This window comes from Lycorma delicatula, chromosome 6, assembly GCF_047948215.1.
Source record: "Lycorma delicatula isolate Av1 chromosome 6, ASM4794821v1, whole genome shotgun sequence".
Lineage (NCBI taxonomy): Eukaryota > Metazoa > Arthropoda > Insecta > Hemiptera > Fulgoridae > Lycorma > Lycorma delicatula.
Genome location: NC_134460.1, coordinates 100,345,711 through 100,357,852, shown reverse-complemented (window position 1 = coordinate 100,357,852; position 12,142 = coordinate 100,345,711). Strand labels below are relative to the sequence as shown.

The 12,142-nt window shown below is 29.0% G+C and overlaps 1 protein-coding gene across 8 annotated transcripts in view; it reads left to right on the top strand.

Annotated features, from left to right (window-relative positions):
• Nucleotides 1-12,142, top strand: part of LOC142326076 (uncharacterized) — a 291,623-nt gene that overhangs the window by 150,665 nt on the left and 128,816 nt on the right. The window contains exon 5 of one of the 8 annotated variants that reach the window (XM_075368210.1): nt 9,371-10,345. The exons of the other annotated variants lie outside the window; for them this stretch is intronic. Coding sequence (XP_075224325.1) covers nt 9,371-10,339 — 969 coding nt within the window. The 3' untranslated portion in view covers nt 10,340-10,345. Of the gene's footprint in view, nt 1-9,370; nt 10,346-12,142 lie in introns of those variants that run through there. 8 annotated transcript variants of the gene reach the window in all.

Genomic DNA, 12,142 nt, shown 5'->3' with positions numbered 1-12,142 from the left:
GTTAAAAATCAGTTTTAAGTTTTGATTTTGTTAACCAATTTATTGAATAAACCAATTTTTATTGCTAGGTTTCTGCTGGGGTAGAATAAAATACACTTAAAAGATTTATTTTATTCTGTTTTTATATGGAAATAAAAATGTAGTATTCACATAAATAATTAAATTGCACACGAGGCAAGTTATTGTTTAAGGAAAACCATTTATAATACAATTTGATTTTATGTAGATAAAAATCATACCTGTAAAGTTTGTGAATATCTAGTAATTATTATGTCCTCCTTTATTCTTCATCGCTTTACATACCCAATTTGGCATCTATTCAACAGTTTATCACACATTTATTTTGATTTCATTAACATGAAACCACACCAAAATTACTGCTTTAATGAGGCAATATTTTAGGTACAGTTTATTTTTGAGTCATTCTTTGACTATTGCCCAAAGATTTTCAATTGGGTTTAAGTACGAGGAGTTGCCTGGCTATATAAGCCCTTTAATGTTTTATTCTTCAAAAATTTTTTCCACTTTTTTGGCAGTATGCACAGCCATTATATTCATCACTTTTCAATATACCATCTACTGGAAGTAATGACCAAGGGCCTTCAAATGTGAATCAGCTTCAAAACATTTTTTTCTGGGCATGTTTAACTGATTATGGGATATGAACTGGTGATGTATTTTCATCTCATGCTTTTCTAACGTATGGAACCCTTTGTTCCTAAATATAAAAATGTGACTCATCGGAAAACATTTTTCCATTCTTCTTTTGTTCAGTTACCATGTGCTTTCCCCCACAAGAGCCCTTTTTTGATCATTGCGGGTGTTAAAAGCTGATTTTTAGCTGGCTGATGAGCTTTCCGTTCAACTGCAAGAAGTCTGCATCTAACAGCTGTCATTTGGTCCACTGGCTGCTAATTCTTGATTTAAGTTCGCAACAGATCATTTTGGATCAAGTTTACTTTTTCTTACTAATGACTGATTTTGTGTTGGGGTAGTTTTTCTTTTAGTCACATTTGACTTAACTTTGCAGTGTAAAGGAACCAGTTTCTTTAAATTGTTTTAACATAGCATTTACTGTCCCTAGACCAACACCACACTCAGAGGTTATTTGTTGTGTTTTGCTGGTGCTCAGAAAGAAAAAGAAAAGCAGTTTTCAAATGCTCTCTTAATGTCCATTATTATATACTCAAAACACATAGAGCCCACCAGGCTTGTAGTGGTTAACTACTCACACAATCAGCTGTTGATTAACAGTTGATTTTCAAAGTTGAAGATTTTTAGGTTCAAATCCTAGTAAAAGTTAGTTGCTTTTGTACAAATTTGAATACTAGACAGTGGATACTAGTTTACTTTGGTGGTTCAGTTAGCCACAATTAGTTTCAGGAGTGGTTAGCATGAGTCTGTACAAGACTATACACTTCATTATGTCATATAAATAATCTTCAGCTCATTGGGCTTGGAAGGCTTGCTTATTATTCACTAGTTGAACAGACTGTAATAAACAAATTAGGGAGAAAAGACAAGAAAAAATATGCAAATGTGATTTTGTAATAAAAAATTAAATAAACTTTTACAAAACACTGTTTTTAACATGAAAATCTCCCATTACTCAGACAACTTAAAGAATGGATTTGGTCAAGCAGTTTAGCCACAATATAAAAATAAACAAAAAAATCCTTGTTTTTGGATTACTTTGCATGCTGTTGTATCTGTAATTATATTATGCAATGCTGACCACTAATTTTAAAATTAATTTTTTTTTTTTTTTAAATCACCCTGAAATCTTTTGCAATAAGTTGTTTTTCACTTACTATACCAATTACTTTTTTCCTAATATTTAAGAGTTTTCTTGCTAGTTTTGTTTTCATTATTCTTATCTTAACTTGCTGTTCAATTTTATTTTCAAAGTAATCGCACAAGCTTTACTTTTTACTCTGTAAATCCAATTAATATTTCTGATTATCCTCATTCAAGTTCTACATACTTTACAATTTTACATGAGGAAACACTGCGCATATCCTTTAACATCTGCAGTAGCATTGGTTCATTAGTTATCAAATAATAGGAAGTTACAATTAGTTTATCATCTACAGCAATTTTATCAAATTACTTTAGTATTAATGTTTTCAACTTCTAAAATTTTAATTTTCATGGCATCCACTCTCTTTCTGAACTGTTGCTGCTCTTTCAAAAAAATTTACTGGAGAGTGATGTTAACTTATTTTAAATTTTCAGTAATTTATATAATGTATTGAAAAAAAGTTTTTTCTCTGTAATTTTCGTTTTTTCTTAATGTTCCTCACTTGTTATTTCAGATCATCATTTCTATCATATTCTGTAGTATATGATATTTTTAAAAAATTGCAATAAACACTGCTTATCTAAATAATACTTTTATGGATATTTGAATCATTTGTTTTTACTAAATCAAAATTGAAAGTATTAGTTCAAAGTTATTTTTCCTGGGTTTGAAATTAATTTTATTTTATTTCAAAATGACCAAATTATGTACATTATAACCTATAAACAATCTTATTATTTATTTACTTATAATACATCTCAGTTGTTAAAAGTATTGCCTGACATGGGATAGATTGTATTTAAACATATAACTTGTTTTTAACCCATTTAGTAAGTCAAACCAATTATAACCAATTACTACAGAATATGGTGTTGATATTAGTGTTGAAAGTTACTAGAGAAAGGACTGCTCAGATTTATAAACCATTTCTGAATATTGCTTTGAAAATTTCAACATGATAGTTGTTTTAGTTGTATGGATGAAAAAAAGTGATGTAATTTTTCTTGTATTTTTCTTCATAAAATTACAAGGAGAATAATTCTGATATTATGGGTATGTTTAAGGTGATGAACGTGTTAACAGAATCAGGTGAAGAAACTAAAGGATTTCTAATTAGTACTACTTCATTTCCTGTAAATGAAGATATGACATCAATAAATAAATTAGAGAGGGGGAGTGGATGGACTTGTGAAATATGTGGAATAATATTGGAAACTTTTCAATTGTATTTAAGACATAAACCTATTCATACTAATCGAACATGTAGTTTGTGTAACAAGACCTTTGCACAAATAGATGGGCTTAAAAGGCATTTTAAAACAGTTCACTTGATAAATCCTGATTTTCGTAAATGTGAAGACTGTGGTAGGTTGTTTGCAAGTGCTGAATATGCTAAATTACATTATATACGTATGCACAAACAAACTGATAGACCGTTCCCTTGTAGTGTTTGTCATAAGAAATTTAAAGTTAAAAGAGAACTTCAGAAACATGTAAATTGTGTTCATTTTGACAACCCAGTGTCATGTGAATTGTGTGGTAAAGTATTTAAACAAGAATTCTACTTAAAAAATCATCAAGAAAATGTTCATACTGAACGTTGTTATTCCCTTTGTGAAATATGTGGTAAAAATGTTAAAATGTACGATAGTCATATGAAAGTTCATAAAGATCGCGTTAAACTTCCATGTGATATTTGTGGAAAAATTTATTCTGGTAACAAAAATTTACGTTCCCATAAACTTCATGTTCATTCAAATTTAAGTAGAAAGTATGTGTGCAAAATATGTGGTTCCTCATTTAAAGATAGCAATGTCCTTAAAACTCACATGTCAGTTCACAGTGATGAAAGAAAGTATAAGTGTGATACATGCAATAAAACATTTAAATTAAAAACAACTTTAAGAATGCATAAACGTGTTCATGCTAATGTAGGGCCCTATTTTTGTAATAATTGTGGAGACTCATTTAAATGGAAACAGACATTTGACAAACATAGGATTAAATGTTCTAAAAATTTTACAAAATCAGATCAGGATTAGTTACAAATTTTTAAGTTTTATAATCAGTATATTTACTGTGTTACCTATAATAATAAATATTACAGACAATGAACTTGTTTTCATTTTATTTTCCATAATTGAAGGTATTTTACCATCTATTACATCATATTAGTAAGGTGAAAATCATTTTATAAATATTGCACTATTGATTTATATACAGCCAAATAGTTGTAACTTGGTTAAAAAATGCAGATATAATAAATTTATTTGCTTACTGTAAAACTTATTGCAGTATTGCTGTAAAAACATTTGCATGTAGAGTTGTTAAAATTATAATTTTTATTGATTATAATTATTCTTGTAATAAATATAATAAATCTTAGTTGTATATATTATTATATCAGTGTATAAATGTTCATATACTATTGCTGTTTAAGGTGTCCTTGTTACCAATATGACTTTAATTAGCTTTAAACTAATGTTGTTATGACTCTTCTTTCCTGTTATTATTTAATGGTGTTTGGAAAAACCATTAACCATCACATCTGGAGATCGTGTAGAAATTACTCTAATAAAATTGTTTGATTTTTTTGTGAAACTTCTGTTTGTAAACCTTTGTCATCATGGCTATCCAATCTGTGTAGCATTTAGCTAGCTGGCTCTTAGATCAGGTGATGTATCTTTTATTTTAAGAAAGAAAGAATTTGATGTTTATTCACCTAACCTTTTATTCTTTTATATTCCTTATGATATTTGTGTAGAATATCAAACTTGTTTCTTGTGTTTAAATGAACATATATTTAATGCATCATAATAATTTATGAAATAATAACAGAAATATTTATCTTCAAAAGCTTTCTTCAGATAATTAATAGATTTATTAATTGTTTTTTGTTACATACAGAAATTTATCATTTAAACTGTGTAATTTTGAAACAAAAAGCAAAACAAAATTTGATAAATACAGTGGTTTTAAGTAAGTGTTTTAAAACATTTTCAGGTATCCTAACAACCATCTTCAATCTCTGATAATGATTACAAGGATGAGTTAGCTCTTAAAAGCACTGTAATGATAAAATTTGTTTTTGTATATCATGTAAAGAGTTATGGTTTTTACCATATCATGGCTAAAACCATATGAAAAATTATTTTTTTATTTTATTATTTGCTGGTTTTGGTTTATAACCGTCTTTAAGCAACATCATGTTTCTTCATAAATTTCACAGTCGTATTAGCTAATTAATCTTACATGTATTTAAAAAAAATAAATTGTAAAGTTCTTTTTGCTCATTAGACATTAAACTTCTTTTATGACATTCTTCATAATATTTTATATAAGTGATTTTTAAATTAATTTTTTTAATATGTATTATTTATTACTTGGCTCATCTGTTTTGTTTGTAAATTTATTGTTTTTTTTTTTTTGTATTTATAGATATATGATCATTCTTTTCCCTTTATCTATCTGAGTCGGTGGTTTTTTTTTATTCTGTTCAGGAAATATATTTTTGTGAATGTTTATTATTTTTGTTTTCATGATTCGTTATATTTGGATTTATGTACTCGTATGTTTCCTGTGTTGTTGGTATGTTTCTTTTAATGATTTTTTGTTTGCTCGATGTTTTTTTTGGGGGGCACTACAGGATGTTGAATGATGTATTTCAATTATTTTCTGTACTGATATCATTTTGACATTATTTTGGAGAAGATATGATTCTTCAATTAAATCTCATCCAGTTTTTTCTTTATTATTTATATATATATATATATATGCATGAAAAAATAATGGAATTTTATTAGTAAGCTTGATTTTATTTTTTGTCTAATTATATTATTAAAGTAGAAATTCTGTTCTGCCTACACTGCATGCCAGTACTTCTGTGTAATGTACTTTATTGTGTTAAGAATTTGTTTCATGTGTGTATTAAGCTGCTAAATGCAAACTGTTTTGTTTTATGGTATGTTAAATATAAAAAGAGCGTACTCTATCTTACCAGTTTGGCTTAGTTCAAATAAAAAATTTTCCTAACAGCAATGACAAATTTATAAAAAAAACTGACAACACAGTTGTACAACTTACCCTTCACTCAGCTCTTTTCTGATGCACAGTTTACACACATACACATCTTAATTTAAAACATTTATAATTTTATTTAAATACACTATTTACTTCCTTGTACCAAGTATTGTGATCACTAAAAATTTGGTTTTCAGATTGCAATATCCATTGAAATTCCTGAATTCATTTTGACTAGTTTCAGTGTGATGTCTGTATGTATGTATCTTGCATAATTCAAAAACGATTAGCCGTATGTTGAAATTTTGGATTTAGAACTGTTGTAACATCTAGTTGTGCACCTCCCCTTTTGAATGCAATCGATTAGACCAAAAGTGTCCAAATCTAATATTTCTAAACTTCTCTAGCCTAATATTTCAGGTAAGATTGTTGAATTAATGTATAAATATTTGACATTAATAAAAACTAATATTTTAGCAGTTATGTAACTGTCCACTTTCATTAAAGAATTGGAGGATCTTTATCTCACTTTCAAATGAAGTAAGTTTAAATGAGGTGCAGCAAAAATGTGTATAAGGAATTTAATAGGCATACAAGGAAGTCATGTGGTGTCCTCATCAGATTTTTTTTTTTTTTGTTTATTTAATTCAATGATTCTAACTAAAGCGCGCATGCATACCGTATTTCATTTGCACTGGTGTGGCGGTACTAGCAGCCACTTTAAATAAATTTTTAAATAATAAAGGCTGCACTTTGATGGGGAACAAATTTGTGGAAACAACAAGATGCTAAATAGAAAAAACTGCAACAAAAACGACCCACTGAACTGCCTTCTTCAACATTTCAAAATTATTACCAATTTTTGGAGTGGGGGTGCAATTTAACAAAAAACTTTTACACAAAAGATTTTTTTATAATTTTTCATAAAAATATTTTTAAAAATGCAATTTAAATCACTCCATGCCTTCTATAACTCTTCAAAATTAAAACCATTTTTAGTGGTAGGGGTGAAATTTAAAAAAATTTTTTTTTACAGATGTTTACAGAAGTTTTTACAGAACTTTATTAATATTCTCAAAATTATAAAAAAATATATAAAACCTTAATTACGCAAAATCTGGAGATAATTTCGTTTTTCCCACTGTATCCCCAACCCCCTGACCTTTTGAATTGAAAATTTAATAGCATCATTGCCCCTACATAGAAGTAATCTAACCAAGTTTGGTCAAAATCGATCAAGTAGTTCTGTAGATATAAGGTGATTTATAGGCCAACACTGAAAACCATTTTTAGAGGTGGGGTGAAATTTAGCAAAAAACCTTATGTGGATAACACATGACTTCCTTACTTCCTTGTATGCCTATTAAAATTTTTTTTTACTTTTGGGACCACCGTTAAGAATTGCTTCAGAGGATGAGATGAATGACAATTTTTGTAGCATGTGAAAATGCCATGTCTGACCAGGATTTGAACCCAGGCCTCCAATTAAAGTACCTATTAAATTACATTTTTTTAAAATGAAAAATACATAAAATTTTATTTCATTAAAAACTTATAATATTTTTTCAATTTTTGTTGTTATTGAATTATTATTCATTATAAAGATTTTTTTACAATCAGAAGTTAATAATTATTAAAAAATCAATATATTTAAATTAAAAAAAAAGGAGATGAGGTCTGATTTGAACCTATGTGCCTTCCCCTAAGTTCCAAATATTTCATTAAAATTTTATTTAGCTATAACTCTGAAACCAATGAAAAATAAGTACCACTTACAATATATCGTTGAAAAGCTCTTAATGAGGTCTTATTACTGCAGTTAAGAAAAAGTCCAAAATCCAAAAAAATTGGATTTTGGGCTTTTTTGAACACTTTTGTCTTAGTTGATTGCAATTAAAAGGGGAGGTGCACAACTAGATGTTACAACAATCCTAAATCCAAAATTTCAACATCCTACAGCTATTTGTTTTTGAGTTACACGAGATACATATGTACGACACATACATTCATACAGATGTCACGCAGAAACTAGTTAAAATGGATTCAAGGTTGGTGAAAATGGATATTTCCATTGAAATTTGCAAACTGAAATCTTTTGCTATCACAATACTTCCTTTACCAAGGAAGTAAAGCTATAATATTAATTAAGCAAAATCCGGAGATAATTTTGTTTTTCTCCTCTCTGTTTCCCCCACTTCCTAACCGTTTGAATTGGAAATTTAATAGCATCACTGCCCCTACTATAGAAATAAAGCCAAGTTTGGTGAAAATCAGTCAATTAGTTCTGGAGATAAAAGGCGATTTACATGTTAACATATATACATATATATGTATGCACTTCTTGTCACAGAAATTTTTATGCCATTTTTCGGCGGTTTTCTGGGGTCCTTAGGGATCAATTCATCAAGATGTGGTGAAAACCGGATATGCCCAATTTTAACTGATCACCATACTTTCCCTTCTACATAGCTATAGCTGCTATATAGACAGGAAAGTAGAATCAAATATTCATACGCCTAACATAATTTTTACAATATTCTGACCCTATTACACATACTTAAATTGTGACAATGAATTGGTAGCATTAGGAAATTCTTCCGGTAAAATAAACTAAATCTTCTCAAGTAATCATATTTAGCAAAACTAAAATTCTGTTTAATGTCTTTCACTTTTTTGTTTTTGTTCCTAATTCAGACCACTTTGCAGTCTGAAAAATGTTATTTCCATTTATTAAAATGCTGTAATTTTTCTTTTTTATTTCTTCTGGTTTATGATTTTTTTCTGGTGGAGATGATTCAAAATAGTTTTTTTATTTTATATTAAAAAAAAGTCCTCTTCTATAGTTTTTATTAAAATATTTTGAAAAGTTTTACACTTCAATTTTACAAGGTTGGATAATTTGACAAAGGAATTTCTAAATAGTTTTGTTAATAAAAAATTACGTTCTGGCCCATCTCTTATAAAATATAAAATTTCTTTGCTATTTATATTTACTTAAAAAATGTATAAAAAGTAATAATTTCAGTGAATTGTTTGATATGATTAATGTCATGAATATATGGTATTTATTTTTAAATGAACTGATTTTCTCCTTATAAACCACTACTAATTTCACAAATATGCAATATTAAAAAAAAATTATTTAAAAATCTTAAAATCTTCATTTAAATGTATTTTACAACTTCTTTTATTCTTTGAATTTAATAAAGGTGTTTATAATTTAATACATGTGTTTTGTGATTTTGCAGTACATTTAGTTACATATATCCAAATTATAATTATTGTAAAGCAGATTATAGTTATAGTAAATCATATTATAACCAGATTATAGTTGTAGTAAAACAGTATAATGAACGAAATATAGCTGTAGTTATATGTTATTGAAAGTTGATAATGAAGGGACCTCCTCTTTTTAGTAAAATCATGCTGATGTTACTTTTCAATGTCTAAGATATGTGTTTCATATTGATTGAGTAAAAATAATATTTCCTATTTTTTCATCATAAAATTACAAGGAAAGTAATTCTTAATATTATGGGTATGTTTAAGGTGATGAACGTGTTATCAGAATCAAATGAAGAAACTAAAGGAATTCTAAATACTACTTCATTATCTGTAAATGAAGAAGTGTGCTCATTAAAAAAAAGTAAAAGAAAAAGTGATGGAGATGGATGGCCTTGTGAAGTATGCGGAACAATATTGGAAACATATCTGTTGTACAGAAAACATAAACCTATTCATACTAACCGAACATGTAATTTGTGTAACAAAACATTTCCACGATTAGTCGGTCTTAAAAGACATAATAAAACAGTTCATATGATAAACCCTGATTTTCATAATTGTAAAGAGTGTGGTAGATTGTTTACAAGCTTAGCATATGCTAAATTACATTATTTACGTGTACATAAACAAAAGGATAGACCATTTGTTTGCAATATTTGTGATAAAAAATTTAAAGTTAAAACGCACCTCGAGACACATGTAAAGTGTGTTCATATCGACAACCCAGTGTCATGCGAATATTGTGGTAAAGTGTTTAAGCAAGAATTTTATTTAAAAAATCATCAAGACAAGGTTCATAATGAACGTTCTTCTCTTTGTGAAATATGTGGTAAAAATGTTAAGGGGTATGATAGGCACATGGAAATGCATAAAGGACGTGTTGAAGTTCCATGTGATATTTGTGGGAAGACCTATTCTAGTGATAAAAATTTACGCATTCATAAACTTCATGTTCATTCAAATTTAGATAGAAAGCATGTATGCAACATTTGTGGTGCTTCCTTTAAAGATAGTACTGTCCTTAAAAATCATCTAAAAACTCACAGTAATGAAAGAAAACACAAGTGCGATATATGTGATAAAACATTTAAGTTCAAAACTGTTTTAAAAACACATAAACGGGTTCACACTAATGTGGCACCTTATTTATGTAAAAATTGTGGTGAATCATTTAAATGGAAACAGACATTTGATAAACACTTGAGTAAATGTACAGAAAACATTACATCATAAATTCATGATTAATTATAAATTTATAATTATTTCATTAACTCTTTTATTATTTCTAATAAAGATGCATGTTACTAAACTTTTTTAGAGTTTCACTTTGACATTCTGGTATTCTGATTGTGTACTACACTATTTGTTCTGTCCTGTAAAAATTAGGTGGAAACCTTTTTTAAGTACTTAATTGTAATGCATTACTTTTTTACCTCCAATTAGAGTCAAAGCTTAATTTTGGGTAATCTTTATTCTAACAAATGCTCATACATATAACAAATTTCATTTGCCAAGAAATAAGTTTTAATGTGTTTAATAAATGCATTCCTCTTCTGCAGTTTTCATTCAAAACTTGAAGAACTTTTATTACATTAATGAAGGTTGCGAAACATATTTTTTTAATCCTATATGTATCTAATGTTATGTAATCGATTACTACATTTTTTTCAGTATTCAACTACATAAGGAACTATGTGTAATTATTTAATTTTATATTTAATATTATACAGAATATTGTCACAAAAAATTAAATTATACACAAAACCACATCTGTTACTAGTTTAAATGAACTTTGAAAGAAAACAATACAAGCTTGCTAATGAAAATAGATAAACAACCACAAAATGCTAATGTTTTTAGTAATTTCCCAAAAACATATGAAAAGAATTTTTTTTAAATAATATGATAATGATAAGTGTTCTGCCCAAAGGCAGGTTTTCACATGGCCGCCCTCCATTCTGCTCGATTCTGTACCATCCATTTCATTTTATAGTAACTTTTTATGTTGTCTATCATTTTCATTCATCTCCGACCTCTTGTTTTCCTACCCGTTACAAATCCTTCCAATGCTGTCACTAACAGGCACTCAACGAACTGCATTTTCTTCTTTTTATTATTTCAATAATCACCCTCTCTTCTCCTACTCTACAAAGCACCTCCTCATTCTGAACTCTCTTCGTCCAGCTGATCTTTTCCATCCTCCTCCAAACCCACATTTCAAAGGCCTCCAGTATTTTCTCCTCCCTTCCTAATAGTCTGTGTTTCTGCCCCATAAAGGGCCACACTCAACACAAAACATTTTGCAAATTTTTTCCTTAATCACAGATCTAATTTGCTACATAGCACTCTCCTCATTTTGTTGAATGCTTCCTTTGCTCTAGCAATTCATACTTTAACTTCCTGTTCACACTTCATATCTTCCTTAATGATGCACCCCAAGTACTCGAAGGATGTCACTTGCTCAACTTTATTTCCCCCAATCCTAATCGTTGCCCTTTTGGTTGATTTGCTAATTATCATGCAATTTGTCTTTTTTTGTATTTATCTTCATCCCTCTCCTCGCAGGTTTGATTTATTCTTCTCAACATTTCATTCATCATGTACATCATGGGATATGAACTGAAGAATGTTTGAGTTTACTAAGGGAGCTGGGAATAAATTTTGTTGTTGCGAATAACACTTTTTGGTGGTATGTTTTTATTCAATTGCTCTGTAAAGTGTAGAACTAGGCATGGGGCTCGTGCTTTCACAAATTCGGTTAACTAGTTCAGAGGGCAGCGATGTAGAACATTCAAGATGTTCAGATGAGGCCTGCAGCAAAGGCAAAAGCTGAGTTTATAAATCACTGATATAAATGCCTACTGAGGCATTTATATCAGTGGCATCCCAACGAAGCCTGGCTTATTACTATGAGATGTAAAAGTTAGAGGGTGAAAGACAACTCCCGTGAAAGACCATCAGGGCTAGCACAACATGGTGGAGGGGGGGGGGTGGCTACCAGAAGCGTTACAAGGCGGGTGTGCTGTCTTCTCCTAC